Source organism: Cherax quadricarinatus, chromosome 33 (assembly GCF_038502225.1).
Source record: "Cherax quadricarinatus isolate ZL_2023a chromosome 33, ASM3850222v1, whole genome shotgun sequence".
NCBI classification, from domain to species: Eukaryota; Metazoa; Arthropoda; class Malacostraca; order Decapoda; family Parastacidae; genus Cherax; species Cherax quadricarinatus.
In genome coordinates, this window is record NC_091324.1 from 27,715,435 (window position 1) to 27,731,465 (window position 16,031).

The 16,031-nt window shown below is 37.9% G+C and overlaps 1 protein-coding gene across 2 annotated transcripts in view; it reads left to right on the forward strand.

The window, feature by feature from the left end:
- Exo84 (exocyst 84) overlaps positions 1 to 16,031 on the forward strand; it is a 35,656-nt gene that overhangs the window by 10,904 nt on the left and 8,721 nt on the right. For both annotated transcript variants that reach the window (XM_070090975.1, XM_053783708.2), the window contains exons 6-12: positions 804 to 957; positions 1,170 to 1,308; positions 2,912 to 3,116; positions 4,513 to 4,657; positions 8,878 to 9,058; positions 9,947 to 10,077; positions 14,329 to 14,554. In XM_070090975.1, coding sequence (XP_069947076.1) covers positions 804 to 957; positions 1,170 to 1,308; positions 2,912 to 3,116; positions 4,513 to 4,657; positions 8,878 to 9,058; positions 9,947 to 10,077; positions 14,329 to 14,554 — 1,181 coding nt within the window. The remainder of the gene's footprint in view (positions 1 to 803; positions 958 to 1,169; positions 1,309 to 2,911; positions 3,117 to 4,512; positions 4,658 to 8,877; positions 9,059 to 9,946; positions 10,078 to 14,328; positions 14,555 to 16,031) is intronic.

Sequence of the window (16,031 nt, forward strand, 5' to 3'; positions counted from 1 at the left end):
GAAAGTATAGTAGTACCAACACTGTTATATGGATGTGAAGCTTGGGTGGTAAATGCAGCAGCGAGGAGACGGTTGGAGGCAGTGGAGATGTCCTGTTTAAGGGCAATGTGTGGTGTAAATATTATGCAGAAAATTCGGAGTGTGGAAATTAGGAGAAGGTGTGGAGTTAATAAAAGTATTAGTCAGAGGGCAGAAGAGGGGTTGTTGAGGTGGTTTGGTCATTTAGAGAGAATGGATCAAAGTAGAATGACATGGAAAGCATTTAAATCTATAGGGGAAGGAAGGCGGGGTAGGGGTCGTCCTCGAAAGGGTTGGAGAGAGGGGGTAAAGGAGGTTTTGTGGGCAAGGGGCTTGGACTTCCAGCAAGCGTGCGTGAGCGTGTTAGATAGGAGTGAATGGAGACGAATGGTACTTGGGACCTGACGATCTGTTGGAGTGTGAGCAGGGCAATATTTAGTGAAGGGATTCAGGGAAACCGGTTATTTTCATATAGTCGGACTTGAGTCCTGGAAATGGGAAGTACAATGCCTGCACTTTAAAGGAGGGGTGTGGGATATTGGCAGTTTGGAGGGATATGTTGTGTATCTTTATATGTGTATGCTTCTAAACTGTTGTATTCTGAGCACCTCTGCAAAAACAGTGATAATGGGTGAGTGTGTTGAATGATGATGAAAGTATTTTCTTTTTGGGGATTTTCTTTCTTTTTTGGGTCACCCTGCCTTGGTGGGAGACGGCCGACTTGTTGGAAAAAAAAAAAAAACATACATAAGAGAGAATCGCATTAAAATTCTTTCCCTTTTTAGGCGTGGTCCAGTCCGCTACAAGTTTGAAGTATTGTATCCTCTTGATCAAGTTCTACCTGTAAATATTAAAGATCGAGGTAATACCAAAAATGCTTTTAAGGTCCTTATCTTTCCTGATACACGAGTCTTTATGGCACCAACTGCAAAGTCTAAGGTAAGAAAAATAATTAGGTTAATATTATTGCCTTAAACTAGTTGTATAACTAATAATAAAATTGTATGTTTGAATGATAGTGTATCATGTGATTAGTGGATGGATGATAGTCTCCACCTCTTCTTTTTAATTAAAATAATTTTTTTTTACAAGCATTTTTGAATACTTTTGTTTAATTTAAATTGTAATATTTAATCATAATTTTTTTTTAGCAAGATTGGCTTGATGAAATAGAACGCACTAAGGCTAACAAAGTAACAGTTGATAAGCAAAAAGTTGAACGTGCCCACATACACCAGAAGGAACGACAGCAGTCTCTTAGTAAAGAGGATTCCATAGATAGTAATAATCGTGAGTGATGTGCCCTGATTTTTCTTATAACATTTTAATATTTTCCTTTCATAAATCTGTCATTATGTGTTGTGGGAGGACCCTATGATTGTGTTCTGTTTTCGTACAGTAAACTTCCACACATACAAATAATTTTAATTAGATCCTTTCCATTTGTCCAGAAATTCTGGTTGAGCATGCTTTTAAAAATTTTCACTATTTTTTTTTTAGACTAGAAAGTTATTAATACAAACAATTGTCAAAATATTCACAAATGCATTTTCATCAGAATTTTTTTTTTAGCAAGTCAGCTGTCTCCCACTGAGGCAGGGTGACCCAGAAAAGAAAGAAAATCCCCAAAAAGAAAATACTTTCATCATTTAATACTTTCACCTCACTCACACATAATCACTGTTTTTGCAGAGGTGCTCAGAATACAACAGTTTAGAAGCATATACATATAAAGATACACAACATATCCCTCCAAACTGCCAATATCCCAAACCCCTCCTTTAAAGTCATGCATTGTACTTCCCATTTCCAGGACTCGAGTCCAGCTATATAAAAATAACTGGTTGCCCTGAATCCCTTCACTAAATATTAACCTGCTCACACTCCAACAGCTCGTCAGGTCCCAAATACCATTCGCCTCTATTCACTCCTATCTAACACGCTCACGCATGCTTGCTGGAAGTCCAATCCCCTCACCCACAAAACCTCCTTTGCCCCCCTCCCTCCAACCTTTTCGAGGATGACCCCTACCCTGCTTTCCTTCCTCTACAGATTTATACACTCTCCATGTCATTCTACTTTGATCCATTAGAATTATTGTATTGAAAACATAATTTGACTTAGGAATGTTACACACATAGTTTGTAGTTTGCATGTGCTGATAGTAGTAGGTAATATAATACAGTACTTCTGATTACCTTCACCTAATTTTGAGTTTATTTAATCTTGACTTCTTGTTAATTTTTTTTTTTGTTTTTTGCCCAAAATAATAATAATAATTTTTATTTGGACATGGTACATAGTTGTACAAGGAATTATAGTAGTTGGGTGTACATGCCAAAAGTCCCTTGTATGCAGAGCATTATAGGCAGGCTTAAAATTAACTTAAGATTAACTAAGCAATGATAGATTCAGTGGTAAAAATTACAGTAAACAATTTACAATATGAAGTACAATTGAGTATTTAAACAATGAAATTTGAACATTTCAGTTATGAAGCATTATAGTTGTACAAATTTGTAGCATTACAATTAAAAACATAGTTTGATAGGGTCATGGGTTATACATTTGTGAAATAGTTATTCAGTATTTATTTAGTTTTGGGTTAGTAAGAAGAGTCTTGAACTGATAAGCAGACAGTGTTTCTTTTGTATTCACAGGTAATGAATTTTAAATTTTGGGGCCTTTTATGTGCATTTAGTTTTTACATAGTGTGAGATGGACACAGGGAACATCATAGAGTGATCTGTGTCTTCTGTTATGGTCATGTGTTCTGTTGAGATTGGTTAGAAGAAGTTTGAGGGGAGAGTTTATATCTGAGTTTATATACTGTTTTTTTTTAATGGCTCAATTTTTCTTATTAATTTTTCAAATTATGTTCTGTCATTTTTAGCTTTTGCTGAAGAAGATGACAGCCTCAATCCTTTTCAAGAATCACAGCCACCTTCCATTGGACCTCCTGAATGGGTGTTAGAATTACCTGAAGAGCTGGATCAAGCCATTGCTCAGCGTAACTTTGAAGATGCAGTGAGCCTCATAGATAATGGCCGTGAATATTTTGATATGGCTCCCAAAACGCCAGCGTTTAGTGAGATGAGGTAAGGAAAGAATATTTAAGAATATTTAATAATTTTTTTTTTTTTTTTTTTTTTTTTTTAAACTGTGAACTAACCTTAAATACACCTACTTGCAAAATTAATGTTGGCTCCAATATACATTACATTTGTTTTCTCCATGGTTAAAATTCTTTGCATCACCCACCTTTTTTCTCCTCTATGGTTCATCCCATCGTTTGTAGGCCCATTTGCCAATAAGTCTACTCCAAGATTCCTGAATACATTTACTTCCTTTATACTCCCTCTCTAATCTGATATCCAATCTTTCATTGCCTAGATTTTGTTGTTATGCTTATTACCCTCCCAAGTTCATCTGCCAACCTCTGGAATTTCTCTGTAGTCTTTTGAAAGAACAGTGTCATTGGCAAAGAGCATTTGTGACAACTCCCACTTTGTATAAAATTCATTACCTTTTAATTTTACACCTCTCCACAATACCCTAGCATTCACTTCTTTACAGCTGCATCTATAAGTGCTGCATAGTTGACATCACACATCTTTAAGGTCTTTTACTAGTGAAGAATCCCCCTCTCTCTCCTGCATACACTAACCTGAGCCTCACTATCCACATCAAGACTCTTTACTATATTTGGTAACCTAGTACCTATTCCATTCATTTCCAATATCTGCCACATGCTTCCCTATCCACCAAGCCTTTTCTAAATCCGTAAGTGCAATAAAAAGTTCCTTATCTTTGTCTAAGTATTATTTATTTATATGCTTCAATGTTCAACACATTGTCTATACATCCCCTTTCCTTCCTAAATCTGCCTTGTTCCTCTGTAATCCTACTTTCTTTTACCATTACCCCTTTCAGTAATAATTGTATCATACACTTTACCCAGTATACTCAACAGGCTTATCTCCCTATAATTCTTACTCTCTCTTTTCATCTTTTCCTTTATATAAAGGAATTAAGAATACTCTCTGTTAATCCTTAGGTACTTTTCCTTATTTCGTGCATATATTGAACAAATATGCCAACCACTCAAAATTACATGTGTACCCCTACCTGGTTTTAACAGCTCTGTTTTAATCCAATCTATCCCAGCTGCTTTACCCTTTGTTTATTTTACCTACTGCCTCGTGCACTTCCTCCATACTCACATCTGGCTCTTCCTTACTCCTACAAGATGTAGGAGTAAGGAAGAGCATGAAACCACTGCCTTCCTTTTTTCATCAACATTTAACAGCTCCTTAAAATACATGTATTCTCTCCACCTTCCCACCAAACATCTTCCACCAAGGTAGGGTGACCCAAAAAATGGAAATACTTCACCAACATTTTTTCAATCATTATCTTGCCAAAGGCGGGCTGACATTTTTATTTACAGTTTTCACATATGTACATATAAATGTATGTATGTGTTTTTTTTAGACGTGCTCTTGAAGGTAGAGTACGAGGTTTAGTAGAGGTGCTGCAGGCAGAGTTGAGAGTGACCCCAGAAAAGTCTCTTCAAGGTGGCCCTCGTGCTGCACGCCGAGCCACAACATTACTTGTTCATCTTAACAAGTCAAGTCAGGTACGAGGTACAGTGTACTATTGCAGCGTTTGGTCGGGTTGTTTTTTATAGCAGATATGCAGTTGTGAATATGACAAATTAAAAATTTAATAGAATAAAAATATGAATGCCCTTGTAATTGTTAGCTAAATGGCAAGAGTAACTATAGACAGATGAGTCAACCTTTGGTGACAGACTGAAGTAAGCATGCTAATAGGTATATTCCAGCATAATTTTTCTGTATGAAATCATTCAGTGTTAAGCCAGATGTTCAGAAAAAACTAGTACTGCACTCCGGGCTGGATTAAGTGATGGGCCAGCTGGGCAGCTGCCTGGGGCACTGACCTGTACGGGGTTTCAGGAATTTGCTGAAGTAAATTGTAAATTTTTTCTTCAGTCCATGGAAATAAAGTAAGAGGTATACGATGTATCTGTTTAGTCCAGTAGAAGATCAGTTTAATCTGCTTCCACTGTTGAAGTGTTGAACAAATATTGTAAAGACTATTATTACTGGTGTGTAAGGGCACTGAAATGTGTGCCTGCTTGGGAGACTCAGAATTTCCTCTGCAGTCCTGATTACACTTAAAAACTCATTTAATCTTTGGAATATTTGTTCCCAGCTACCTAATCCAATCCTGAGGTAGGATTTCTTAAGTGAGTGCAAATCTTGATTAAATGGACTAATAAGGTGAGTGTGTGGCCAGTAATGGTAATTGTGGTGAATAAAGATAGATTGTTTTCTTGCGATCATAACAATAATGGACACTTCTGAAACCAGTGGACTTTGTCAGTTGTTTGTGAATTGGTCCACCCAATAGATTTTCTCTCATATCTGAAGTCTGTTAAATCAAGGGTTTACTGTACTGTGTATGACTGTAGCATCAATGCACATGCATAAAAAGTTTTTAATTTTGTGTCTTAAAACTTTTCTAATGACTTGGACAATTTTCTTATATAAAGTATATTTTTTTAATACATCAGCCATTTTCCACCTGTGGGTTGTATGCATTTATCAAAATGAAGCTTTGTATTCATTTTGGATTTCAGTTGCTAGTGTGTGTGATGATACTAGTTTATCATAGTGCTACTTAACCCTTTCAGGGTCCAAGGACAAAATCTGAAGTGGTGCTCCAGTGTCCAAGAAATTTTGAAAAAAAAAAAATTATTTTTTCTTACAGAATTAAAGAGCATATTTTTGTGAAGGTAATAAGACAAAAAAAAAAATCTGATCAGTACTTACCGAGATACAGTGCCAAGAAGTTTGTCAAAAATGATGTGGTGGCGGCAACATCGACGAATTCCACATACGCGCATTATATTATTTTGTGGTTTTAGTTGTTTTTTCTTTTCTTTTCCAATTTTTTTCTATTCCTACTAACATTTGGGGCCTGAGAGACCAATACTGTATATAATGTATATATATAAACTCACTGTATTGAACACAACCGCACTAAAGTTATTATCATATTATTGTTTACCACTGTTGTTTATTACAATAAACATGCACAAATATTGTATAATACTAATGTTCTATCATATATTTACATATTTACAATCACTGGACATGGTTTTAGAACTGCTGGAGCTTGTGGAACTCCTTGAAACAAGGCACCATGCACAGAGGCACCTTACATTCCTCACACATAAACCGAGTGTCTTTGCGTCTTTGTTGCCGTCGTTTTGTTTGTGCACAGACAATGCATCTCTTCTGAGCAAATTTCTTCTGAGTTGAAGGAAGCTGTATTATGAAATGATCACCTTCTCTCCTCAAACGCTTGGGTATATCCTGAGGAATTCGAGGACCATGTTGTATAGCAGGTGTTGTTACCTGGTACTTCATTATGAGTTGTCTGACAACAGACAAACAAAATTCACCATACGGTGGTCTGTTGCCAGTCTTTATTTGGTACATATTATATGCATTGAGCATTGAAATGTCCATGAGATGGAAGAAAAGTTTCAGGTACCACTTGTAACTCTTACGAACACAGTCAACAAAACCAATCTGCATGTCACACTTGTCAACCAAGTGCATGTTTTGTGTATAATCAATCACTGACACTGGTTTTCGAATATGTTCATTAGTCACTCGATCAACTTTGCCACTGTCTTGCATTTCATTACGGTGAATGGTTGTCAACAATGTGACATCTCGTTTGTCATGCCACTGTAATGCCATGATGTCATTGGCAGTAAACACCTGCACGTCATCACCACGAGCACCTGCGTTGAGCCTGGGCATATGTTTACGATTAGAACGCACTGTGCCACACACATCTGTCTTGTTCACTCGCATGAAATCACTGAGTAATGGGCTTGTGTACCAGTTATCGGTATATAATGTATGCCCCTTACCAAGATAAGGTGCCATCATGTTTCCCACTACGTCACCTGAGATACCCAATAACATCTTGGTATCTTTCAATGTTTTACTACCCGTGTATACAACAATATCCAACACCAGGCCACTGTCACAATCACAGAGTACAAACAGTTTTATACCAAAGCGTTTCCTCTTGCTCGGTATATACTGCTTGAATGACAGTCTACCTTTGAACAAAATCAAAGACTCGTCAATTACAAGATTCTTGAATGGATAAAAGTATATCCTGAACTTTTGTTTGAGATACATGAAAACATTTCTAATCTTGTATAACCTGTCACTTCTGTCAGACCTGGTTTTGTCAGAGAATGTGCAACATACGTAAGAGTAAGATAAACCTGTTCACTGGTATGATTTCACTGAAGACCGGGGTAGAAATTAGCCGATCTGTGGACCAGTATGCTTTTATATTATGCTTATAGATGTGAGGCATAAGCATTATTGTTGCAAAAAGCAAATACATTTCTGCAACAGTCGTCTCTTTCCACCTGTGTAGTCTTGATGTGGTGATAAGATCGTATTTGCCATGATGTACTCAAAATACTTATTACTTTCCCTGACAATAATTTCCATCAATGGCTGGTCAAAGAATAATTCAAAGAATTCCAGTTCATTGGCCGTGGTTCCAAGGGGACAAGTAGGTAGAATTCCACTTTGAGAATCATCAAAGTGGTGAGGCTTGGGAACAAAATTGGGATTTTGCTGCCAATCCCACATACGGTTTGCTGGTGGATACTGGACATCATAGGCTGGTTGTGCGGGTGGTGTGGTCGGTTTGCTGGTGGATACTGGACATCATAGGCTGGTTGTGCGGGTGGTTGTGGTTGTGGTGGGCTGGTGGCTGGCGCTCCGCTTTGTCCTTGAACTGGCGAGTCAGCATGGGTCCCAGCGTGGCCTGGTGAGTCACGCATGGCGGTGCCACTACCATCACCACTAACACCATCCACTGATGCCTGTGGTCTATCCATGCCAAGTGTAGCCACATCATCCTCACTATCACTACCTAAAACTGGTGTTGGGCCACGGGATGTACTCCGTCCCCTGGGCACAGCATAGGGTACACTACCCGAGCGCATGCGGCGGCAAACATACCGACACTTCACTGGTGAATATGATTCCTCACTATCACTACTCGATTGATCGTCGAGCGCAATAAAATCACAGTCCACGTCACTATCATCATCATTACTGAAGTCAGAGGCCTGGCCACGCGAAAATATTAGTTTTCTCTTGCGATGAGGAACAACCGACCGTGAGTCACGAGTGCCCACACCAGAGGTAGAAGGTTGAGGATCGTCAGGGTTTTCTGCACTATTATCGATATCCTGGTCATTCTTTTCGGTCACTAACTGATCAAAGCCGTAGAATTCGTCTTCATTTCCACTTCCATCAGTGTCAGAACTATCAGATAGGAAGAGGAGAGTCCCAATTTTCCGGGGAGTGAGAGCTGACTTGCGACGAGGCATGGTGAACAAGGGTAACTGAGCCGGCGTTCCCACAATGCTATGCGGGCGCCTAGATTTTTTGTTTATGGCGCGCACCCACCACGCAGACCCGTTCTCTCACATGTAGGCCTATGAGCGTTTTCGCGCTAAATTTGACGGCGTTAGAGTTTTGGCGTAGATCTACGGTTTGGACACTCAACGTAAAGCCGTTGATCTACGGGACAGACCCTGAAAGGGTTAATATGGAAGATAATGTAAGCAGGTGGTTTGTTATTGTGAAGACAGTATTTTTAATGGTTTTATTCTTCTTTTCTTGAATGCTTTATTGTCTTAGGGAAAGATTAATGAAAGTTTTGCACTGATGACAGTGAAGATGATCACCCTTTTAAATTAATTTATGTTTATCTTTATAGGCTTGTGAATTGTTTTTGGGACACAGAGGAGCCATCTTAAAGGCAGGTCTTAAACGCTTGAGGTTGGAAGGGAAGACAGTTTTGTATGTTCGGCAGCTATGTTCAATTTTCTTTCACAATATGCTGGAGACTGGACGAGAATTCACTAAAGCTTTCCCATCTAATCGCAGTTGCACCTCAGGTAGTTATTAGTTAAGAATCAAAAGTTGTCATTCATTCAGTTTTTGGAAATGTACTGTAGTACACAAATCATCAATGAAAAAAATTTAGAGGATAGTTAATTTTAAAAATATTCAAAATACAGTGGACCCCTGGTTTACGATATTATTTCATTCCAGAAGTATGTTCAGGTGCCATTACTGAACGAATTTGTTCCCATAAGGAATATTGTGAATTAGATTAGTCCATTTCAGACCCCCAAACATACACGTACAAATGCACTTACATAAATACACTTACATAATTGGTCGCATTGGGAGCTGATCGTAAACTGGGGGTCCACTGTATTCATTGTTATATTATGTATATTCTGTTATTGTGTATGAAATGGGGTTATAATATTTTATATAATGCTTTAAATGTATTGATACAAAAATATTCTGAGCCTTAGTACTTCTCTCTTTCTATCTTAAGGGGAAGGAGAATTCAGTTATAGTTCATATGACTAAAAAACATGGTGCCAGTTTGCTCTGTCTCCCTTCCTTTCTCTGACCTCTCCCTCCTTCCCTTCAGTCTTTACCAAACAAATGTGAGCTGAAATGAACACAGAGTATGAATGAATTTGGTAAAAACAATTTACAGAATAAACTAATTTATTTAAAATTAATTATTTGAATATTTGCAATGATAGTAGTTGCATATCAGTGTTTGTAAGAAATTTATTGGTTTCAATGTGCGGATCATCGTAAGTCGGATCATCAAAAGTTAGAGCCCTGCTGTATAGCACATAAAAGTGATTTCTTTCTTCAGCACCCCCATAATTTTTTACTTTATTGACCTAGTTGATGCTTAAATAAATCTGCATCAGATTGCAGGACATAGTGTATTAGTTTATTCTTATTTTTCACAGCATTTGTGGTTTGGGCTCACAATGAAATAAGCAACTTTGCATCCATGTTCTCCCGGCATGTATTTACTACTCAGTCTTCCATCACTACTGTTGCGGAATGTATCAGTCAAGCTGACCATCACTGTCAACAGGTGATTCAATGCAATTTTCTTAAAAAAAAAAAATTAAAAAAAAAAAGTGAAGCTAAACTTGGTTCTTTTCTTATGCCACTCATGCCTCTGTGCACTCCAAAGTGTGATCTTGTAGGTCAAAGTGCTTTTCAAATTTTACAACTTTTTTCCTTTCTGTTTACCCTTGAGACAAGCTGTATTGCTTTATGCACTTTGCCTTTGGGCAAAGTACATTAAGCAATAACAATACAACTTGTCTTGATTCAAGACACTACAACTGAAACAAAATCTTGAATGTAGCAAAATGGGAGTAGAGAATATGATGAGATCCCTTAAGTAACGTGTCACTGCATTCAAAGAGAATTGATGTGAGAGCTTATAAAATAAGGAGTGAGTGAAAGCTGTATTCTTTAGATATAAAGCTACCAATATAAGATATGAAAATTTAAAAAATTATGTAGAGATAAAAAAAAATGTGCTAAATTATACTTTTGGTAAACCCACACTGTCTTCTAATATCTATGCTCTGAATTCTCTATATGATATTCACACCACACATTGCTCCCAAACATAACATGTCTACTGTCTCCAGCCTCCTCACTGCAACATTTAAAGCCCATGACTCACACCCATATAAAAGTGTTGCTACGACTTAACTAGCACATTCCATTTTTATCTTCTTAGATGAATGTTCTTTCTGTTGATAATACACTATACCTTTTTTCCTGCTTTGTATATTCTATGATTCATCTCATCTCATACACCCATCTGCCAACATGTTCTCTCCCAAATATCTGAATACAGTGGTACCTTGACTTACGAGTGCCCCAACTTATGAGCTGTTACTCTGTCGATTTTTTGCTTTGAATTGCGAGCCAAAATCCGAGTTACGAGCGAGCTTCAGATATGCTGCCACTAGTTGGCGCAGTGAACGCCACAATATCCACTCGGCATCCTGCGCCTCACTTGTTAAGTGCATGTGGTTACCTCACCATGGAAGCATCTCTCTTGTGTTGTGCTTGCTTTTCGTGCAGTTATTTTGCCAAATTTCTTTTTTCTAACCATCATGATATGCCTCAGAATTATAGATATGGCCTGGCAGGGTGTTACAAGGAGGCCCTTGACCTCTACTTGGAAGAAGCTGTGGCCTGAGGTTGTGTCCAAAAGGGACACAACCCGAGGCGGCAGTGGTGAAGGCAAAAATCAGTGAAAGTGAAGTGAGAAAAAAAAATTGTAGCAATTAAGTTCAGTGATGAAGTGTAGCATTAGGAGTACATATAGCAAGTAAGTAAAGTGATTAAGCGATAGAGTTTATGACGAACGAAAGTGACTGAAAAAGCACAAAGCGAAACAAACTCCTCCAGTCTTCTCTGCCTATCTTTTCCACCCTCCACCTCTTCCAGCATCTTCGGTTAGCCCAAGTCGTCTGATCTCCAAGGTAAATACACTTTATAAACCAGTTTATTTCTCTACATTCTCTTTTATTATGCTTTATTATGTTTTTATACAATTTTTCTTTTTTATAAATAGTACATTTTTCTTATTTAAAAACCAGTAACAAAAAAAATGTTTTTTTTTTGGGGGCTGGAACGGATTAATGGCATTTCAATTAATTTCAATGAGGAAAATTGATTTGATACACGAGCAAATTGAGTTACGAGCTCGGTCACAGAATGAATTAAATTCGTAAGTCAGGGTACCACTGTACATTCATTCCCTCCATACTCCCTCCCTCCAATCTGATATCCAGTTTTTTCATTGCCTGGATTAAACTTATCTTACTCTTTTTTTGTGTACACTTTTAATCTTTTTTACCTTCGTGTAAAATTGACAAAATTTAGTGAAATGTCATATTGTGACTAGTGTACTACGTATTGAAGTTGGAACAGTGGTAAAGGGAGTAATGGTGAGTGTAATTTTCTCCACCTCTATATTGCTTTTTCACAAATTATTGTTTTAATATTTTAATTCTTTTCCATTATATGTGTCCTTATATTTTCTCACTTATATTTGCTTTTTCTGGGGAAGTCTTTCCATACATTCTAGTTATGTAGTCAAGGCTAGTGGAGATGATACTGGAACCAGCATGTAGGATTCCTTTCCAGTTTTTTGAGATTCACATTCAAAACTTTTACAACACTTGAAGAGGCTTCAAATGCCTAGTGGAGGTTTTGTATGGTATGCAAACGTTTTTGAAAAATGGGGAGTTGCAAGAAGGAATAAAAGAGTCTGTTCTTGAGGTTAAAATTTTGATGGACAGTTGAATGTAATGAAGAAATAGGATCAGAGTGAAAGCAGCTTGAACAATGGAAATGGAAACTATAATACAGGTAAGTTTGGGAAAGGAGTCATGAGAACTTAGGTGTTGTCTTGTGGAATTTTTCTCAATATAAGTTCTTGAAGGCCCCTCAAGAGGTTCCTTGATGCTAGTGAGAGGCTTTTGATGTAAGGAGCTGAACTTTTTCTCCCCAGGGGAAATAGGGGTGGCTAATTGGTTGGAAGGGAGGCTAGGAGACTTGTTTTGATGTAGCATTTTTTTTTTTTTTTTTTTTAACAAGTCGGCCGTCTCCCACCGATGTTGTGTGGGGTTCGGTAAGGAGATAAGAGGGTTGAAGGTAGACACACTTGTTGGATGGTAACGATATACATATATGGTCAGACTGTGGTAATGGGAGATGGAGGGAGCCCAGCCTGCCGTGTCCTGCCTTCTACTATGCCTATGCGTCGACTGAGGCCGAGGTAGCCTGTCCCGCTCACTCATGGAGCATCCCGTGACGTCATACAGTCACAGGCCTAGGGATCTTCTATATAAACACATGGATGGTACTATGATATGCTATACAGCACATATAAGGGGATCAGCAACTATGCTGACACCGAGGCAGGGTGACCCAAAAAGAAAGAAAATCCCCAAAAAGAAAATACTTTCATCATCATTCAACACTTTCACCTTGCTCACACATAATCACTGTTTTTATAGAGGTGCTCAGAACACAACAGTTTAGAAGCATATGCGTATAAAGATAAACAACATTCCCTCCAAACTGCTAATATCCCAAAACCCCTCCTTTAGAGTGCAGGCATTGTACTTCCCATTTCCAGGACTCAAGTCCGGCTATATAAAAACAACATGTTTCCCTGAATCCCTTCGCTATCCGTTCACTCCTATCGAACACGCTCACGCACACCTGCTGGAAGTCCAAGCTCCTTGCCCACAAAAACCTCCCTTACCCCTTCCTTCCAACCTTTTCAAGGACGACCCCTACTCCACCTTCCTTTCCCTACAGATTTAAATGCTCTCCATGTCATTCTACTTTGATCCATTCTCTCTAAATGACCAAACCACCTCAACAACCCCTGTTTAGCCCTCTGACTAATACTTTTATTAACTCCACACCTTCTCCTAATTTCCACACTCCGAATTTTTTGCATAATATTTACACCACACATTGCCCTTAGACAGGACATCTCCACTGCCTCCAACCACCTCCTCGCTGCTGCATTTACCACCCAAGGTTCACAACCATATAAGAGTGTTGGTACTACTATACTTTCATACATTCCCTTCTTTGCCTGCATAGATAACGTTTTTTGTCTCCACATATACCTCAACGCACCACTCGCCTTTTTTCCCTCATCAATTCTATGATTAACCTCATCCTTCATAAATCCATCCGCCGACACGTCAACTCCCAAGTACGTACCTGAAAACATTCACTTCTTCCATACTCCTCCTTCCCAATTTGATATCCATTTTTTCTTTATCTAAATCATTTAATACCCTCATCACCTTACTCTTTTCTGTGTTCACTTTCAACTTTCTACCTTTACACACACCCAAACTCATCCACTAATCTTTGCAATTTTTCTTTAGAATCTCCCATAAGCACAGTATCATCAGCAAAAAGCAGCTTTGTCAATTCCCATTTTGTATTTCATTCCCCATAATTATTATTATTATTATTATTATTACTATATTTTTGGGGGGAATGGGGAATTTTTTTTAGGGGGGAGGGATTGAAGCCTCCCCAAGTCCCTACTTTGGCACTACCTCTGATCTTTCCCTTCCTTGGATTGAACTTGATTGCTTCTCATTTTCCATGTGATTTATGACTACTGTGAGGAGAAAAATAAAACAGTTTTACAAAAAATAAATATAAATGAGAATAAATATATACACTCTGCATTACATATTTTATGTTTAACATCTGCAGTATGATGTGTAATATTTCTCGTTGGATTTTATTACTCCTAACATAATATTTATCACAGTTGGCAGACATAGGGTTAGACCTGACATTTGCTCTTCACACACTATTGCTGCGAGATGTTGAGAAGTGGATTCGCGATGGCCGAGACAAAATGATAGAGGCTGTCAAACTAAGAGGACAAGAAGACACCTGGAAGACACTGAAGTTTGAGAACAAGGACCAGCTCAATAAATTCATTGAGGATATGAATGATATTGGAATAGCCAATATTCAGGCATATGTCATGGGTGAGTAAAGTAAAGAATACATTTTAAGCTAGTCATTTTAAATATTTACATTCACTAACAATGTGCATAGTATTTTGCGCTTGGTTAGTGAATGTAAATGTAGTTTAAGGACCAGAGCTATGTTTGTGGCTTCCTATTTATAATAGTTTATTTTATCATTTATTTTTATTACGTTCCAAGAGTTTCAGCTCATGTACGCTACAGTAATGTAAATAAGATAGTGAGGAATGGGGCAGTTTATATTGGGGTATGCCAATAACCCCATAAAAGACTTTGTTATGCTTCACATTTTTACTTTATAATTTGCAACTTAAAAACTATACTATTGCAAATTCTTGACAATGCAGTTGAACCCAGGGGAAAAATATAAGGCATTAAAATTCTGTGCACTTCTCAGTCTAAGGTGTGTAATGGCACCACCAGAACCAACCCACTACCCCCAACAACTGACATCCTGCTCTTTAATCATGCTGTGCCACTGTCACTTCATTTGACCTGTGACTGCCAAGCTCTTATTTTAGATTGTCTTCCACTCCCCGCTTTTTTTTCATTGCTATGGCATCCAAGAGGATCATTAGTGACACTGGAATTGAGATGGTGGCAACAAAACTAGAATCTGTGATAATGCTCAAGAAAAAATCTTAAGTATGCTCCATGTGGTGAATATAGTGTAAGAATATGAAGTAAATGAATTGATCATTTGTACAGCTCAACCCTCTGTATCTACTCTTATTAACAGAGAATTGATATAAAGGATGAGTGTGAAAGCTGTGGAGCTGAGAAAGACAGAAAAACAAATAGGAGTTGCACTTTGTGGTGCCTTGAACAGGCCAAATGCTCAAAATTTCTATCCAAACTATTTATTGGCACAATAACATGTCTTTGGAGAAGTGCAAATGTAGTACCTGGGGATTAGAAGCCTTAACTGAAAAAGTAGCAAGTTGAATATTCAACTTTAGGTTGTCGTTGCTGCCAGAATGTGAAGTTGTACAATATTGAATTTATTTTAAAAAACTTCACACAGTATTAAACTGGTAGGTGTTTTTGGGAGTCCTGAAATGCAACCCTATTGTTTTTGTATATGGTACAGTATTTGCACATTTCTACAGTGCATGTTATATGAAGATGGTGGCTGCAGTATTACATTATAAAGAACTGTATAATTTAGAATATATCCATTTTTGGATCTTATTCCAGTAATTGAGTATGTTCTTTATGAGGAGAGTATTTCTTGAGGGTACTTGAGGACCTAGTCCCAAATCTGCACACTGCCATAACATACTGGAATGAGAAATAAGGAAGAAAATATAAAATAAACTCAGTGAAAAGCAAGGAAGGGTGCCATGGGTACAATAAGAGAACATTGTATTAACATACATGGGCCCAGATTGTTGAACATCTTACCAAAAGACTTCAGAAACTCTGCCGGAACAAGTGTAGAAGTCTTTAAAAGGAAATTGGACATGTATATCTGCCA